Genomic DNA, 19,243 nt, shown 5'->3' on the forward strand with positions numbered 1-19,243 from the left:
ATGATGTGATCACAGCCACGTGGTGCTGGGCCCGGCAGGGCGGCCCCTGGGACCCACCGTGATCTTCGTGCCCCTGGCACGCTTCCCATGGAAGCTGAGCATGACGATCTCCAGGCCGTGGCTGCCGTAGGTGCCCTTGAAGAGGCCCGGCCTGATGAGGTCATCCGGGCGGCTGGGCGGGAGGTAGATGCGGCGATAGGTCAGGCAGTTGCTGTGCGGGGGAAGAGGGGTATAGCATGAGAGCACGATTGGCACAGCCCACGGGCGCGGGGGCAGAACACGGGGCTCACACCCGCTGGCCGCGCTGCGCAGGGTGGGCAGTGTTAGGTCCCCCCCAAGGCCCATGGGAGCAGGGGCACCCCTCCTTCCTGAGCTCCACTCACCCCAATGCATGGGTGCATGGCACACCCTGGGGTGGGGATTCCTGAGGCTGCCAAGGGGCTAAACAGAGGCAGCAGGAGAGGGTCCAAGGGCAGAGAGCGTGACAGCGGGGGGGGACACGAGGCTGCCCAGGTCGACATGGCGAAGGGAACATGAGGCTCTAACACACAGGCCAGGCCTGTGAGAACACAGCTGGTGGGTGATGGTGGTCAGACAGGCAGAAAACAGATACCAAGGTGGGTCAGGGGACAGGGCCTCTGGTCATAGTACCCAGAGAGAGCAGGACTGTGCTCACAGTACCCAGAGGGACCATGTTCACAGTACCCAGAGAGAAGGCCATCATTCACAGCACCCAGAGTGACTGTGTTCACAGCACCAAGAAGAGAAGGACTGTGTTCATAGCACCCAAAGGGACTGCATTCACAGCACCCAAAAGGACTGTGTTCACAGCACCCAGAAGGGAGGGACTGTGTTCACAGCACCCAAAGGGACTGCATTCACAGCACCCAAAAGGACTGTGTTCACAGCACCCAGAAGAGAGGGCTGTGCACACAGCACCTGAGAGGGAGAGACTGCCCGCCCGCAGCCAGGAGCTGCACTCACTCGTACTGACTGGTGTAGATGAACTTCATCAGGATGAGCTCCTGCATGTGCTCGTGGAAAATGTCCTCCAGCGTCCGGCCCCACTCCTCCCTTAACCACGTGCGGAATTCCTTCCAAGAGAACACAGGTCACAAAGCCACCCCGACACGAGGGCGCGGAGAGGCTGCCTGCTGTGATGGCGCACGGACGGCATGAAGACGGAAGCCGGGGAGGAGGGACGGGAGAGCATGCATTCTTTCTCCCAGCTTCCAGCCTCCCTTCCCTGCTGAGGCACCCGGGGCTCTGGTCCTTGCTTTCCCAACTTCAATGGGAAGGACACATAGGGACCGTGGGCGTCCTTCGGGGAGGCTGGGGCTACAGCACTTGTCAAGAGCGCCTGGGAGGCAGCTCTGCAAGCCTCGCTTCCATGCCAACCAGACGGCGGCATCTACACTGATTGTCGGGCTTCTGGGGGAGTGGGTGCATCAGACCCCCGTGCTGGCCGAGTTTGCTTTCTGCAGCCCCCAGTGAGCACAGGACAGGGATAGGCAGGGTGGAGAGTGTGGGTGGACTTTCCTTTTTAAAAGGTGTCTTCCGAGTTATGTTCAGTAAGTGTATTTGTAAAAAGAAAACTTTTATAAACAGTGCATCCACAAAGCCCCATAATTCATTATGGCATCAAGCTATACGAAGGATATTTAGTGCTTCATTGTTTCATTCTGTACATTCAATATTGCTAATCCACAGCTATGTGTTCCTAACTCAGTACAGTGTTTCTAGTGACTATCTAGAATTAACTCTACAAACAGAAGCAAAAACAATTTACCAAAAAAAATAAAAAATAAAAGCTACTATCTGTCAACTGCTTTAATATGTTACTGCCCAAACCCTGGCAAAGAATAGAAATTACTTAGTAACTGAAATAAACAACTGTTGGAAATACACAGTCAATAAATAATAATCAACTGAATTTTTATATACTAACAGAACAAAATTGGAAAATGAGAGTTTTAAAATCCTATTTACAACAGCCTCAAAAAACACACAGACTTAGGAATGAATACAAAGCATGGGTGATACTTCTACTCCGAAAACCCCAAGATGCTGCTGAAAGGGGGTGAAGAGGCCCACAGGGCAGAGACACCTGTGGACCAGAAGACTCAGTATTAGGTCAGCAACTGTCTCAAATTGACCTACAGACTCAATACCCAGGCCAGTCGTAATCCCATCAGGGTCTCCGGCAAAACAGCCGAGCTGATTCTGAAATCCATTTGGAACATCCTTGCAAAAGAACAAGGCTAGAGGATGCAGGCTAGCATGACTGACTCACTACAAAGCGAGAGTAACCAAGATGGTGGCTGAGCGTGAGGTCAGAGCCAAGGACAGACCTGGAGAGAGTTCGCTGGTGGCCCTGTGGTTAGGACTCTGGGTTTTCACTGCCATGGACCAGGTCCAGTCTCTGATCAGGGAATTGAGATGTGGCAAGACATGTGGCACAGCCAAAAAAAAAAGGAGAGAGAGAGAGCCTAGAAACACCCACGTGTGTCTCAGGAATGGACTTTCAACCACAGCATCCAAGCCACCCAACAGGGAAAAAGTCTTTCTTTTCCACAAATGGGGCACAAACCAGACAATGACAGGGAACAAAGAAGCAATCCCCGCCACATACAGGAACCATTCAAGACAGGCCACAGACCGAAATGTAACGTCAAGCTACCAAACTCCTAAAAACAACAGAGAGAAACACACTCTTTGCAGTCTGGGGGTAAAACAATAACCACAAAAGAAAAAACCTGACAGGCAAGACTTCATCAAAATCAAAACCTCCCACTTACATGGCTGAACTCATGGAGGAAAGGCCCTTAAAAAAAATCAAATAGAGAAATAACAGATGAAGATGGAGGCGAGGGAATGTAGCGAGCAAGAATTTCAGTGCTGCCACGGCACATAATCAGACTTGAGCTGAGAGCCAAGAAACTGGCTTGTGAACCGTCATAATCTTATTTCCTTCGCATGAGGTCAGTCATTAGGAATACCAACCAGACCCAATTACTCAGAACAGATACGCTCACCATGAAATTATCTCATCAGATATGTATCCACACAGAAAAACACGGGCCTAGAACATATCAGACAAGAAGTCCATTACGGATCCAGGGCTGGTTCACCATAGTCAACACCCCACCACCATCGCCTGGTTCTGCACAGTGGCCTAGGAGCTGGGTGCTAACACCTTCCCTGGTCTACAGAACTTTCCAGAGCCACACAGCTGGCAGGTGACAGAATTAAAGCTAATAACCCAAGGCCACATGCTCACTGGTCTCATCTCTGCCACAGCCAACGCCAGGGCTGGCAGGAGTACAGCAGGGCAGAGGGCCCCATGCGGCACGGTGGGCTGTAATCAGGGACCAGCAAACTGACAGCGTGTGAAAACAATCTGAGTACAGCCTGGAGTACCTTCAGGGCCTTTTGTACAATTCCGCTTTTGCAGAGTCCAGGCAGCAGTCACGAAAATAATGCCCAGCGTCTCTCCTGGGTGGCTCCAACCAGGCGTGCCTCTAAGCCATTGACCACTCAATCCTCCAAATCACCTATGACCACAGGCAATCTCAGGGCCCCGTTTTACAGACAAGGGCTGAGGCTCCCGGAGGGCAGGTCACTTGAGCATGTAGTCAAGAGGACGACAGGGGAACAGCTGAGCTCAAACCCCACATCCAACTGCAGGACAGTTGGATGTCCAACTGCAGGACAGTAACAACTGCTGTTGTTACACCAAAGCAAGATGATGAACAGAATGCTGCATAAAAACTAAAGCCTGCAGAGACATCCCTGGCCATCCGGTGGTTAAGACTCTGTGCTTCCAATGCAGGGGGCATGGGTTCAATCCCTGGTCAGGGAACTAAGATCCCACATGTGACACAGCACAGTCAAAAAAAAAGTCTGTAAAGAATACTAATGAGACTGGGAAATGTTTCTGGAATACCAGTTAAGCTAAAAAACAAACAAAAAAGAAAAAACAGAAAAACTATCCAAATTAGACAGACCACAGTGATATCACAAAGGCCAAGGGAAACAAGGGATGATGGAGAATGGACTTGGAGGCCACCCTGGTGGGGCCACGTCAGCACTCTTCTCCCTCCGGATTCTGAGCATTCTGCATCTGATGGTGACAGTTCAGGAAGTATCCTTTTGGGAAGGTGGTGAGAAAGTATATAAGACAAAGGAAAGCAAAATAAAACCAACTGTGTGCAACTGAGGGCGTCCAGCGCCACAGGCTTTCTGCATGGCCGAGCACGCCGCAAGTGGGACCCGCCACCCCCTCCTCCCTTTCCCATCCCTGCTCCTCCTCACAGCTCCCCCCTCCTCCGATTTCCAGAAGCCTCAGGCCGCGGGGTCTGGACAAATGGCGGTGGGTATTGTGGCTCAGCCTCGCCATCCCATCCAGGAAGAAAGCAGGCACCGTCCGCAATGGAAGTCAGATAACAGGCGCACGGCTGGGGTCTGGGCAGACAAGGCCCTGCACTGCCCTCAGGGGCCCAGAGATGAGGCTGCAGCATGAGGGGAGGCAGGTAAGGAGCAAGCCGAACACCCCAGTCCTGAGGGGGCCAAGACAGTCTGGATGTGACCTTGGAAGTGGCACAAAGCTAGTAGGTAACCCAGAACTGGAGTCTGGGGCCAGAGCGTGGGGAGGTGGAGGTGGGGGCGGGGTGTTGGCAAGCCTCAGGATGCAGTTTATGCAGAACGGGCTTTGGGCGTTGGTAAGGGCAGAGAAGGGCTGGGGTGGGGCTTCCTTCCTGAGCAGAAGGAGGGGTGAGAACCAGTAGGGCCTGCAGGGGCAAAGGACAGGTCTCCGCCTGGAGACAGTGATAAGCATAGCCCGTTCACCTTCCTGCCCTCTGAGGCCACCAGGAGTCCTCGACTCCCTTAGGAAGCACCACTGTAGCCCAGAATTTTATCAACCATCAGAGCACAGGGCGGCTCAGGCTTTCACCTTATCTTCAGAGCCATCAGAATTCCTCTTCCCCTGGAGCCTGAAGCCACTCTCTAGGTTGGCAAGACTCAGCTAAGTGGAAACGTCTCAGCTGACACACAAAGAACCTCATCCTCCAACTCCCCACTTGGAGGAAAGACAAAGGGAGGTGGAGAGATGGAGCGGAAGGAGCCAGCACAGAGACCCTAGGCAGCTGAGATGGACAGAGTGACTGTGGGCCAGACGGCAAGCTCCCCGCCCCGGGACTCTGGTGTGGACCCCCCAGCACCTCAGGCAGCCCAGCCTCTGGCCATAAGGGGTTCACCCCGATAAAGCCTCTGGTCTCCCCGCAACTCACACCTGTGATGAGACCCCGCAGCCCTTGGGCCTCTTGTCAAAGGGGCGATGGAGAAGCAGTCAGAGAACCACTTCTACTCAGCGTGTTTATCCTCAGCCCAGCACACACGTCCACACTGTGAGGATGAGCCCAGGAGGCGGCCTCCCTTCACACGTCCACCCTCACGTCACCCCCCGGGACAGAAGGGTCGGCCTCACCTCCTGCCGCCCGCCAGACATCCTGTGGTGGTCCGTCTGGTTGCACTTGGTGGAGAACTCGTCCTTCTTCACGATCTTGAGTGTCCACAAGACGGAGAGAGGGTCACCAGTGAGCCCCAGTGGTGCCCTCAGAGCAGGGGCACATCAGCCCCTCCCGCTCCCATGCCCCCCATCATCTGGGGGGCCCCGAGGCCGCCAGATCACGGGCGGTCCTAGAAGGGTACTCGGGACCCCCTTGAGCGCAGGCTTCCTTCCAGGGGGAGGCATCGCCACTCCCAGGGGGCGTCCTAGAGCCGCGCTCTCCTACTGAAACAGGGAGGACGCCCACTCGCTCACTCGCTCGAGAGTGGCTATCTGCCAGGCCCACACCCAAGAGTAAAATGTCTTATTCCAAGCAGACACCCTTGGAAAGAAGGAGAAAAGAACCTCACTTGGAAGGACAAATGGTTCTAAGTGGAGGCAGAAGCAGGGACAGCTCCAGCCAGTGAATCTCTGAGGCGGGGCAGCAGTGTCAACAGCACCCAGAAGGACTGGGCCAAGCCTGAATCCCCACTCCTGCTGACCGACCCGGGCGGGGGGCACTGCTGGGAAGACCCCAGCAGGCAGCCGGCACTGGGCCCCAGGGAGCAGCGAGGAGCCCCAGCCTCACCTGGACGTGGCCGTTGTGGGGCCCTCTGTGGCCATACATGCACTCCACCGTGGCCGACTTCCTCTCCATCAGGTGGATTCGGAACAGGGGCTTGAACCGCATCGGGTCGTCCACGTGAGGGTCGTGGGGAGGCAGGTACATCCAGCCAATGATGAACAAGCCGTCCACCTGCGCGCAGGTCCACACGAGGGTGAGGGTGGGGGTGGGTGAGGCACAGTATCCCTGCCCTAACCCCCCCAACAGTGAGGACCAGCCGTATCCACATCCCAGTCCTGTGGGGACCCAGAGCAGCAGGAGGAGCACGGCTTCTCCCGCCATTAATTAATTATTAATTAAATGACTAGTTTAAGTAGTTTATCCAACGTGAAATGTGGTAGCTAAAGCTGGTAACGCTGTTACATCATTGAAATATGCTGAGAAACAGAAATCACAGTTCTCCCCACTCCTCGCAAAGGGATCAAACTGTGAGGTGATGGGTACCTTGACTAACTGGAAGGGGGACTCCTTCCATGATGTTACTTGTGCCTCAAATCGCCACAAGGTACACTTTATGGACCTCACAATTTTGGTAACTATACTAAACCAAGCTGAAGAAATTAACCGATTTTTAACTAGAAAATACAGCAGTGAGACCTGAATCCAAGCAAGCCTTAGAGAGAGCATCCAGCTCCGAAGTGGGCATGGGGGCTGGGGGTGGGGGGAGCCAAAGACACCAGGAGCAGGAGCGATTCGGAGAGCGACCCCCAACGGGGTAGCTGACCCGAGAAGAATCGGGGCGCTGCTCTTGCCAGGGGAGACTCAGGAGCCAAAACCAACGAGCAGCAGGAGGGCCTGGCTTAGATCCTGAGGTGCCCGAGCCAGCAGCTGAGGGTGGGTCTGAGACAGGCAGGGAGCCCCGAGCGTGGACGGGGCTTCAGGTGACCCGAGTGCCACTCTAGTGAGCTGTGGTCAGACCTCACGTGTGTGGGTGCCAGAGTTAGAGACCCACGCTGAAGCACAAACATGGATGACAGGGGCCTGGGGTTTGCATTAAAATACTGAAAAGAAAAGGCAAAGGGGCCGTGAACTTGGCACCAGGGCAGCTGCCAGGAGGTGGGCATCTGAGCGTCACCCTGCCTCCCCATGTGTGTTTAGAGTGCCACACGATAAAAGTAGTGACAGGGACAAAGGAGGGGGCAGTCCCCAGGCACCACACTCAGCAAGCGCACGTTCTCGTGCAGAGGCGGGGGCGCCTCTGCCACCCACACGGTGGCCCCCCACTCAGTCCTGCCTCCCTGGGGGGTTGAGTCCCCAGCTTCTGGTTCCAGTGACAGAGGAGGACAGAACTCAATCACTAATTGTCTCAGGGGAGGGTTAGTTGGCAGTGTTTTGTCATGGGCTCTACTTTCCCCTAATTATCTCCTGCTTTCAGAAGCCCTTTAAAAAAAAAACCACACACAACTCTATTACTCACTGCCAGTAAGAAAAGCAATGACCCCCTCCTGGCCTGAAACTAAGGAGAGGATGGATGTGCCCATGCTGGGAGCTGTCTGGCTTGTCCCCAGGAGAACGTTCTAACAGCAAGGCTTCCCTGGCGGTATTAATATTAAATAAATGTGAAGCGAGTTTCTCAACAGATGTTTCCACCACATTATAAAGAATATGAAGCAATATTTATCCCTAACCAAACCCCACCTGGTGAGCAAAACCCAGAGTCACCAGAGTCACCTGGCGGTCCACGTGAACCAGGCTCCCGGGGCCCCGAGAGCTGCAGCAAGGTAGACCCGCCAGCCATGACCTGAGCTGCGGCTAGAGCCCTGGACTCAGGCTTCCGGCCTGCCGGGCGTACGTGCAGTGAGAGGCAAGCAGAACGGACACCAGGCTGCCCGAAGGACCCCTGGCTTGGTCTTCCCTGCACTGCTGACCACACTGACACCAAGGCCTGGGCGCCTGCCTGGAGCTCAGTACAAGGCCCCACCCGGCTTCTGTCCTGGAGGCTGTAGTTGTGCCAGCAAGACCACCAGTGAGGGCCGTGTCCTCCTCGATGCCTACTCCAATTAAAGCCAAGGAAAGTCAGGTCTGGATTTGTTCAAACGGACCCAAAAACTGATCAGCTAGTTTTTTACGTAAGATAGGCAAGTCATCAGGAAGCAGATAAAGATTAAAACCAAAAGACTTTTCTCCTGGCTACCACCAAGAAGCTTATATCTAACAGCCATTCCTGCTGGGACCAGCCATAAAGACTGAATAAAGGGAAGTTAAAATGCTGCTTGAGGAGGCAGGAGGCAGGCTTGCAGAGGAGGGACAGATGCCTGCCACAACCCCACGCCTGTGCCATGCGGTCCCTGGAGCGGAGCCAGCATGGGCCTTCCATCCAGGGCCAGCCTCTGAGGGCCCCATGCTGCCTCCTGTCCTTTTAGACCCTGATTTAGCACAAAGGACCAGTGCATGACCCAAGACGGGAGTGTCCGGGGCCTGTGACAATCAATGGCCTTTGGCGTCCAAGAGGCAGGGACCAGGTAAGGCATTTGGCATCATGACGTCCCTGGATGTGGTGGGGGCCAAGAACTACTTAGAACAAATCTTTGCTCATTTAGAAAATAACACCTGGCCCGTTGAGTCTTTGTGACTATCTGTCAGGCGGGAACTGCTCTGGCCTGCCCCTCGGGCAGGTGGACAAAGTCCCATCAACAAGAATCCAGGCCCGAGGCTCTTCAGACTTACCACCACATTCAGCAGTCCTCCGTACGGCCCGATATCCGGCTGCCACAAGCCCAGGATGTGTCTGTACCGGTGAAGCACTACGGGGAGAGAGAGAGGACAGGGCTTCAAGACACAGTCAGCTGGCCTCCACTGCAGAGTCAGTAATCAGAGGGAAGGGCGTTGGCAGGGCGTGGGGCTTAGGAAGAGGTCACTCATGAAGGCTCGCAAGAGAGCTGTGCAAACAAATGTAGCTTCAAGTAAATCTTACAAGTTCCTAAATCATTCTAAGAGTAAAAATGTCTTTAGAAAGCATGATAACGGGGTCATTTTGAGACCTGGCCTCTGCAGATCAGCTCCAGTGATGAGGAATGTTGCCTTTGAAAGACGTGCAGTGGGCACCCTGGCGAGGTGATGAACCTCCCATCGGTCTCCACAATGGGAGTAAGCATGGGACTCTTTACCAGGGGCGGAATCCAAAATGTCATGGGGCTGTAGAGTAAGATTTAAATCGGGTCATCTTTCTTTAAAAAAAAAAAAAAACACCACATTCCTGCCTTATTTCAAAAGCAGTGCATGTATATTTACTGGGGACAATGAGAGAAAAGGGCACCTGAGGCCAACCTGAGATCCCACTGCATGCCCATGGCCATGGCCAGTGTAGCAGATGCCCTGGGAAAAGTCCTTCACTTCCACTTCCTTTGCACAGGTATTTGTGGAGTGAAGAGTGAAAAGTGAAAAAGTGAAAAGATGAGCAAACTGCACAAAGAAGTGAACCAGCTCATGCAGGGCCCTGCTTGCCAGCTGCAGGGTCTGGGGTCTCACCATAGCCAGTGTGTGGTGCTAGAATTCATGTGTCAACTGGATGTGGCCATGGGGGCGGGAGGCGGGCAGACATTCTTGGTCAAACATTATTCTGGTGTGTGTCTGTTCCTGGATGAGGGTGACATTTCAATCTGCCATCTGACAGAAAAAGAAGATTGCCCTCCCTCGTGTGGTAGGCCACATCCAATCAGTTGAAGGACCAAGCAGAAGAAGGCTGGTGCTCCCATGAGTATGAAGGAGCTCCTCCTACCTAGCTGCAAGCTGGGAGATCAGTCTTTTCTAACTTCAAACTCTAATCGTGGGCTCTTCCTCAAGTGGACAAAAAGGCTAACCCTCCCACAAACACAGGGGAATTTTCTCCTGGCTGACTGTGTTGAGCTGGGACATTGGTCTTTTCCAACCTTCGGATTTAAACCGAAACATGGGATCTTCCTGCCGGACTTCAAACTGGAACTACACCATTGGCTCCTCTGGGTCTCCAGGCTGCTGACTGGAGATCCTGGGATTGATCAGGGTCTCCATAGTTGTGCAATCCAATTTCTTACACTGCTCTCTTTCTACATGAAGGAACTGGTTCTGTGTCTGAGAACCTTAGCTAACACCCAGTGGGAGCCATGGATGGTCTCCAAGTGCAGGAGCTGCATCATCACAACTTCAGGGAGGAAGGCCAGGCAGCAGAACCCGGAGGGACCCGAGCCCAGACAGCAGCTCTGCGGCCACCACTCGATCTGGGGTACAGGGGTGGGGAAAGCGGGTCCAGCACCATCCTGAGCCTGCAGGGCGGGCAGACGACTGGTGGGAAGGTTCCACCAGCCTCCCCGAGGTTGCAGTTTCAGGACATGCGTCTTCTGAGTTGGCTTACAAGACACACATTAAAGTCACTGGTTGTCTCACGACTGTGCCCTGATAGGTTTTCTGTTTGTTAAACAAGCAATAATAAGCATGGTCAGAGTCACAAGCAAATACTGAGCTCCAGACAGTGCAGCGCACATGCAGGTGTTTAGGGGTAAAACAGACCAACGTCTGCCACTTACCTAGAAACACAGAACATTATACGATGGATGGATGCACAGGTGTGTGGGGGTGAAGTGGGGCAGAGAGCTATGCAGTCAGGTAAGTGGGTGCTCACTGCACAATTCCCTCTACTTTTCTGTTACGTTTTTTTTTTTTTTTTTTAATTTAATTTTATTTTTTTTATTCTTTGAATCAGCCATGGATTTACATGTATTCCCAATCCCGATCCCCCCTCCCACCTCCCTCTCCACCCGATTCCTCTGGGTCTTCCCAGTGCACCAGGCCGGAGCACTTGTCTCATGCATCCCACCTGGGCTGGTGATCTGTTTCACCATAGATAGTATACATGCTGTTCTTCTGAAATATCCCACCCTCACCTTCTCCCACAGAGTTCAAAAGTCTGTTCTGTATTTCTGTGTCTCTTTTTCTGTTTTGCATATAGGGTTATCGTTATCACCTTTCTAAATTCCATATATATAAAAATATGGAACGCTTCACGAATTTGCGTGTCATCCTTGCGCAGGGGCCATGCTAATCTTCTCTGTATCGTTCCAATTTTAGTATATGTGCTGCCGAAGCGAGCACTTCTGTTACGTTTTTAAAATGCTGCCATAGAACTGTGGAGAAAAAATCAAACGGGCCCAGACAGCATGGCCTTTTCTTGTCTCTAGTCTCCCATCTTTCCAAGATCAATCAATCTGATCCCAAAGCCCCTGGAAAGTCTGTTCAAAGAATCTGCCACTGACTCGGCAATTTCCAAAGGGGAGTTTCTTCTTCTGCTTTAAAAGCAGCATCTCTCTGAAAAAAAGTCCAGCCTCCCATGCGTGCCGAGAGCAGCAGCTGTCTCTGGACTGCAAGCTCTATGCAGGTGAGCACACATGGGTTGCCCCTGGCTTCTGCCAACACGAGGCTGGCCCACCCAGCCTGGGCCCCCAGGACAACTGGAGGGAACGTCAGAGACCACCCGCATCAGGTGGACTGGAAGCGCGCTGGCCCAGAGGCACACGATTCCCTAAGATAACGTGATGCCTGTGTTTTACAACACATTCTTCAGAAAGTCTCAGGATTAGTCCAGCAGAAGCGACCTGAAAGACTCGACACGGCCCAGCGGCCCTCGGACTGAAGCATCCACTTGAGCCACACGAAACTCCAGGGTGAGGAGGGGGAGGCAGCGCCGAGTGCGCGGGGGCCTTCTGTGCCCGGCCTGCTGGGAGGCTGGCTCTAAGGCGCCACGGCCGCAGGACCGCAGGACGGAACAAGCACGGGCAAGCTCAAGCGCCTGCCCTCGGGCTCGCCTCTGACCCGGGCCCGCACCCTGCCTCAGGCAGAGGAGGGGCCCTGGGGTTTAGGACAGAGTCTCCAGCACCTCCTGGCCCAGGCGCTCAACACACCCCAGGGCTCCCCAGCCTGGAGGAGGATCCCCAGCTCAACAAGCCCTCCTTCCACTGTCTCCAAACACGCATTGACCATTCAAGTCAGGCGAGTAAACGGGATTCAGTCCCACTTACTGAACAGGGCTGGAGAAGGAAATGGCAATCCACTCCAGTAGTCCTGCCTGGAGAATTCCATGGACAGGGGAACCTGGCGAGCTACAGTCCATGGGGTCACAAAGAGTCGGACACGACTGACCGACTAACACACACACGCACGCACGCTGAATGTGGCACACGTGACACCGGCTCATGAGCAGACAGCGGGCTTGGGACCCGAGCCAGCAAGTGGTTGGGGTCAGACCCTTCCGGGGCTTTCCCACCAGAAGCACATGTGCTCAAAGGGCCCAACTCCTAGGAATCCAGGGAAGACAGGCCTTCCAGTTCACAGGCGAAGGAACCAGAAACCAGAGAACCACACTTTAACTCAGTGAGAACAATGAAAATGGTCCTGCTCTGCCCCACGAAGCAGGACTTGGGCCTTCCAGAAGGAGCACCAGCTCAGAGAATTTGCCAACCACCAATCCCCAAAGTCAGCGTTCTTGTGTTCAAAAAACCAGCCCAGGCTCTCAGGTCACCCCACCACCGCTACCACAACAGAAACAATGGTCCAAGATGGCTAAGGGACCTCTCAGCCCAGGAGCTAACAGAAAAACACTCTGTCCTAGTCAGGGCCAGCCAACTCTCATCTGCCAATGGGAAGGGCCACTTAATAAGCCAAGTGGGAAACGCCAACACACTCGACAACACCCAGCCTAAAAGACCCAACTCTCCCCGGCATGAGCTGAGACTGAGCAGTCTCTCCCTGCTGTCCTGCCAGCAGCTGTCACTGCCCACCACACTCGGGGCGGCCAGCCCACCACCCAGCAAGGCCGTAACATCATTCTTTTTTTTTGTAACATCATTCTTGAATCACTACATCTGTCGTGCAGAACTGAGGTTTCAGGCCCAAAGGAAAACCCTACATGCAACTGACAGTATCGCCTGTCAACCGCTAGAAACTCTTGGTAGCTGGAAAAAAATCAAAGGAAAAAACACTTCCAAACTCACTCTGTGAGGCCGGCATGACCCTGATACTAAAACCAGACAAGGACACCACGAGAAAAAAAAACTAAAGGCCAATATTCCTGCTGAACACAGATGCAAATATCCTCAACAAAGTATCAGCAAACCAAAAAGGACCACACACCATGATGAAGGGGGTTTTATCCAGGGATGCAAGGATGACACGACATCCACAAATCAATCAATGTGACACACCACATTCACAAAACGAAGGCTAACAACCACGTGAGCCTCTCCATACACGCAGAAAAGGTCTTTGACAAAATGCAACATCCATTTATGATAAAAAGGATATGGAGAGAACGTACCTCAACACAACAGAGGCCATGTGTGACAAACCCACAGCCAGCAGCACATTAAACATGAAAAGCAAAAAGCTTTTTGAAAAAGACAAGGATGCCCACTCTCCCCATATTCATTCAGTGTAGGGTTGGAAGCCCAAGCCAGAGCAATCAAGCAAGGAAAAGAAATAGGTATTCACTTTGTTTATTTTGTTTTTTTTTTTTTTTTTAGGTATTCACTTTGAAAAGGAAGAAATACAACTGTCACCATTTTGCAGATGACATGCTATATACCCTAAAGTGAAAGTGAAGTTGCTCAGTCATGTCTGACTCTTTGCGACCCCGTGGACTGTAGCCTACCAGGCTCCTCCGTCCATGGGATTCTCCAGGCAAGAATACTGGAGTGGGTTGCCATTTCCTTCTCCAGGGGATCTTCCCGACCCAGGGATCAAACCCAGGTCTCCCGCATTGCAGGCAGAGCTTTAACCTCTGAGCCACCAGGGAAGCCCACTATACCCTAAAGACACCACCAAAAACTTAGACTGAATAAATGAATTGTGTAATGTGGCAGGATACAAAATCGATACACAGAACAAAGTCAGGAGAAACATCCCACAGACACATACTCTCCTCTCTCAGACACACATCCCGCTGGTGCCCACAGCCCTTTCCAGGAGCACCCTTCTGCTTTATCCTTACTGATGGTCTCCTGCCTCTCTCCGTAGCCATTCTGCAATGTGTTCTCAGCTCCGCTTGGCAGAGGCCTTCCCCTCCAATGACTCCACCCCGTGTCATCTATACCTAAGGATTAAAAATGGCCTGGCCATCTCCTCACCCGTGAGGCTGATGTTCCACCAAACACCTCATGTCTACTTGAGCAACCTGGAGCACTGCCAGAATGCTGGGTCTGAGCCTCAAAGCCCACAGCCCTACAGGTGCATGAGATTATTTTTAAGTTCAAAGTGCACCATTGATTCACACACACAGACATGTGCTAGAGCCATTGTAAAGGCAACACACGCCCCCCCAGTACAATCCCAACATCTTACAGACATAGATTATCAAGACTGTCAGTTAGCTACACACACACACACCCACCCACCCCAAGAGCAGATGATCTGGGCCACAAAGCTGCAGAGAGACAGTGTCTCTCAGGTCCAAGGGAATGCGGCGCAGAAGACTTCTGGAGACCTGGGGACCTGAGGCCCCACAGCTCCAGGCAGAGCCCAAGTGGACAAGGCAGAGTCCAGGGCCTCCTCCTCACAAGCCAGTCGTCATAGCAGACGCCTCTGGAGCTCGGGAGAGCATCAGAGCACGGACGTCAAGAAGCCCTCAGTTAGGACACCTCAGGACACCGGAACCTGGAACAACACCTGGGCATACAGAAGCTCAGCTTCAGTTGAAATTGATTTTTCTTTTTTCATGCATGCTAATTTTCCCCTGATAGTCTAGTAGACCATCTAAAATAACAGACCAGTTATCCGAGAAAGGCAACCAATGCTGACAACTGGTTACTGTCACTGTGTTCTAGATCTTCCAGGCGTTCCGCTGCGCTTTTATAACTACACTAACAGCTTGAGGCACCAGCAGTCCCCTGCTAAATCAGGTCCTAAAGGCAGCGTCAGCTAGAAACAATGGGGACGGCGCACATGCGGCTCTGGTCCAGACACTCGAGATGTGGTCTCCCAGAAGCGTGATGAACCATCGGGACTCAGGACACATCCTCATCACTGCAGGAAGCTTCTTTCCACCCTCTGGGCACAGAAAAGGACACCCCTCAAAACCACTTGAGGCGCTTCCTGGTCCCGGTCACCCCCAGAGGCGCGTCAGAATTCCACATCAGCCTGACAGCCCAGGCCCTGGAAGAAGCCTGTGACAGCCCCGCGACATGATAACCTCTAAGTGCTCGTCTGTTTGTGTCTAGAAGCCCGTGACACCTGGTTCCCCTCAGCACACCCCAGCACCATCGATCCGCTGTTCTCATCAACACCCGGAGCATCACTGTCTGTCCCGTGGGGCTGCAGACGGCGCCTGGCTCACTGACTGCTGGGCGGGGGGTGGACAGCACAGCCCGGGACAGAGTGTTCCAGAGAGCCCACTCCCAAGAGGGCCAGAAAAGGAACAGAACTCACGTCTTCAGCTGGCCAGCCCAGCCCGGGCTTGTGGTGACTACTCCCGCACCAGTCCCCTGGGCCTGGGTGACATACGAGGTGGCTTTACTAGTGCACACTGCCCACACAGCACCCCAGAGCACGCTGCCCACACCCGGGCAGCCCTGCCCAGACTCCGGGATGAGCCCTGAGTAAAACAGGACTGGCCAGTACATGGAGTCTGGTGGGGTTTAGGAGAAATTTCACTGACGACTCTATTCTCTCTGTTCTAAGCAGATTTTGTTGGAAACTATGCTTTTCTAAGACTCAGGAGCGGGTCTGCTCAACGCAGATGACGCTGGCCCCTGGACGCCCGGGGGGATGGGGAGAAGAGCAGGAGGGGGCTCCCTGTGCTTCTCGAAAACATGAAAACAGCTTCCGGTGCGTCCTGGCTCAGCCCAATACAAACAGAAACAGCATTCGTCCCCTGTGGAACACGGCTTAGAAAGATGTCTGGAGCTCAAGTGGTGCCCATCAAAGGAGAAAATACCCACCATTTCTAGGTACTTTTGTTGCGTGTGTATATGTGTGTGTAAACTTTTTATATTGACATCTACTGTTAACACGTGATGACTACAAAGCCTGGATGTGAACACTCACACTTCATCTCTGAAGAGGTAGGTTTTAAGGCTCCTACTGTTTCAAGAAGCAATAAATGTTAAAATACACAGCAACACACGCTCGTGCTTGCTACAACCCCAAACCCAAAGCGGCTGCGGAAACCCGGCCCATTTGTATAGCTGCCCCGGGGCCGCCACTCAGGAGGTGAAAACCAGCAAAAGCCAAGGAGGTCAGCCCGCTGCCAGGACCAGAGCCTGAGCGACAGGCCCTACCGGCAGCATCTCGGCCGTGCTCGCCACAGAAGCGGAAGCCGGGGTGGGGCTGGGGTGGGGGTACGTACGGCAGGTGTACACGTCTCTGTACTCCATGTGCTCGTAATCGGGCAGAATTCTCATGAAACGTCCCGACTTCACGCGCGGGTTTATACCTGAACAGACACAGCAGGCAAGGGGCTGAGGGGGCCTTCTCAACTGGACTCACCACTTGCTCACCCATGTCACACACTTCCCTTACGTCCTCGACCCCCGGAACCTGCGGGGGCACTCGCCATAGTGGCAGGCCTGGCCAGAAGGAATCGTGGTGACAGGCGTTGCTGCCAGTCAGCGATCCATGCTGGGGACTCCCCACGACAGGCCCACTCGGGACTCCCCCAACCCCACACTCTCTCTCCATCACCCACCACGATAACCAGGCTCGCTGAGCAGGGAGGGCAGAGGTCATACTCACAGATATTGGGGTGACTGTGTAGGGAGCCCTGTGCCCCAGCTAGGATCCCAGGCTTGCCCGGTGCCTACCTGGCATGTCCTTCACCTGCTGTGTTTGAGCGTGCTGGTTGTGCTGAAGGACAGTACTTGCCAGCCCCCGAACTCAGTCAGACCCCTCGCTCCTGAATCAAGGTAGCTGGGCCCACTACCTAAGCAGGAGAGGGGTGACTTTCTTCCACCACCTCTTCCGGAAGCTAAGGACAAGGTCCTCAGAGCAAACTCAGAGAAACACGGTTCTGGGGCTGTGAGGATGGAAGCTGAAGCTCACGCTGGCGGGGGCAGATCAGGCACTCTGGGAAAGTGTCTGGATAACAGACAATGTGAATTGTCCTCTGCATTTGGCAACCACTTTCAAGGGTTTGCGAGCCAGCAGTTACAATCTCTCCAGATGTCCTGCTTTGCCTGTGACCTCGCTGTGGCCCTGTCCCCTCTTGCTGGACCGCCCCTCTCCTGCTCACCTGCCCATCCACTGTGCCCAGACGTCCCCTCCACAGGACAGCTGCCCCAGCCCCTTTGCCCACAGCTGAGATGAGCTCTGCGGGGGCCTTAATTTCTCACGCATGCTCTCCCCCGGGAGCTTCAGCCCCAACACCAGGCAGATGCGAGCCTCCCTCCAGGACTATTTCAGGGCTTACAGCTCTTACAGGGAACTCAAATCACTTTGACATGATATCATCAAATGGCCTAACAAACTCAAGCGGCTAGATGATAAGAACTTGTCGTATTAGACCCTCAAGGAAACAGCTGCCCATTTCCCAAATCCAGGAAGCCTCTCGTTTCTGTGCTCACAGAGGCTGCTATGGCCAGTGTGGTTCAGACAGATACCAATGCCCACAGCGAGAGTGGCCTCCTGGACTCCCCGGACTTAAAGACTCTGACTCTGGGGAGCAATGCTGGAGCCAAGGGTGGAGCGGGGCCCTGGCGACACCCCCAGGACAGAGGGCAGGAGGAGAGGGTACACAACCAGCTCTCCATCCCTGGAACTCTGGGCTTTGCAAGATTCAAAGGAGCATTGTTCTCGTCCCTGAGACCAGGGGACCGGAAGGAACTCCACTTTCCCAGGAGTGACCACTAGGGCCCCCAGATCCACTTCTCCTGGAGACATGTCTTCTTGGGGAGTGGGACATGGAGCAGAGGTCAGAGAGAAAACCAAAGTGCGAACATGCACAGGGAAGGAGGAGTGGGAAAGCCTGTGCAGACCACTAGTGGGTCCAGGACCAAGGACAGGGGTGGGATGGGGGGAGGGGTGGGGACCAGGACCAAGGACAGGAGTGGGGGAAGGTGGGAGTCCAGGACCAAGGACAGGTGTGGGGGCGGGAGGGGGCGGGCAGGGATGGTGGCTATGGTGGGCAAGGATGCAGCCCAGGCCCCTGGCAAGTGGGGAACTGGGGTGCTGGGAGGTAGCAGAAGTAGGGCCAGGACATGCAGGGCTCTGGTGGGAGCGGGTGCGTGGGGCGCACGTGGCCGCCTTGAAGGTACAGTTGAGCATCAACACCAAGAACCGCCTGTGTCCAGGGTGGCTGGGCTCCTCAGGGGAAGATCCACGGAAACACAGAGACTCTGACAAGAGATTTCCCAACTCGTGAGCAAACTCTAACCCAGGGACACCTGCCAATCTAACACCCCCCAAGTGGCCACGGGACTGAGGTAGAGAGAAGTCTGAGGGGATGAGGAAGTCAGCGTGGATTCAGGGGCCAACCGTGGCCCACTCTGCTTGTGCAGCGTGTGTGGGCCACGTGAGGAGGGGCTGGCCTCCCAGGAAGCCCCCCGTGCTGAATCACAGGTGTTCCCACACAGGAGCCCAGCCCTGGCTCCCTAGGAAAGCGGCTCAGTGAGAAGCACCGCCTGGTCTGCGTGTTCTCTGCACAACTGGTACAAAGTGCAAAAGACAGTGAAAACCAAACTCCACCAAGATGCTTTTAAGATGATCACTTAAGGTCCTTTCCAGAGAACTCAGCAGGTCTCCCTTAGGCCAAAGGTCTTTCTTACACCGTCCTTTACAACCCAGCCCAAGGGTTAACAGTGCATCACACCCCAGCCCAGGTAGGGAGAGGCGGGCTGCCCCATGGGACCCTGGGTGGCATCAGTGCCAACAGCCTCACACCTGAGGGAGGGCCAGAGAAGAGATGCTTGGGGCAGGGGCTCTGGGCATCAGGGAGCATTGCTGGCGACTCTGGAAGGCAAAGTGGTGGAGACAAGAACTGGGGGCGGGGACTGGGGGCTCACCACTCCTGCAGGAAACGAGCCGAGGAAGGACAGGGGCTGGGGCGGGGAGGAGGGGCCCGGCTGCTGTCACACGTCATGGTCACTCCTGCTGCCACGTCCCCAACCAGGCTG

The 19,243-nt window shown here is 54.1% G+C and overlaps 1 protein-coding gene and 1 non-coding gene across 4 annotated transcripts in view; both read right to left on the reverse strand.

Annotated features, from left to right (window-relative positions):
• The window catches only part of FBXO31 (F-box protein 31), a 36,721-nt gene that overhangs the window by 6,670 nt on the left and 10,808 nt on the right, over positions 1-19,243 (reverse strand). For 2 of the 3 annotated variants that reach the window (XM_043898242.1, XM_043898241.1), the window contains exons 3-8: positions 16,483-16,569; positions 8,841-8,917; positions 6,138-6,305; positions 5,489-5,563; positions 985-1,094; positions 58-211 (exon numbers count right to left, since the gene is read on the reverse strand). In XM_043898242.1, the coding sequence (XP_043754177.1) occupies positions 58-211; positions 985-1,094; positions 5,489-5,563; positions 6,138-6,305; positions 8,841-8,917; positions 16,483-16,569 (671 nt within the window). The remainder of the gene's footprint in view (positions 1-57; positions 212-984; positions 1,095-5,488; positions 5,564-6,137; positions 6,306-8,840; positions 8,918-16,482; positions 16,570-19,243) is intronic. The other variant, XM_043898243.1, reaches the window with a different exon arrangement.
• Positions 11,134-11,240, reverse strand: LOC122693025. Its single transcript, XR_006340824.1, has one exon. It is a non-coding gene; the product is annotated as a U6 spliceosomal RNA (small nuclear RNA).

This window comes from Cervus elaphus, chromosome 4 (assembly GCF_910594005.1).
Source record: "Cervus elaphus chromosome 4, mCerEla1.1, whole genome shotgun sequence".
Classification (NCBI taxonomy): domain Eukaryota; kingdom Metazoa; phylum Chordata; class Mammalia; order Artiodactyla; family Cervidae; genus Cervus; species Cervus elaphus.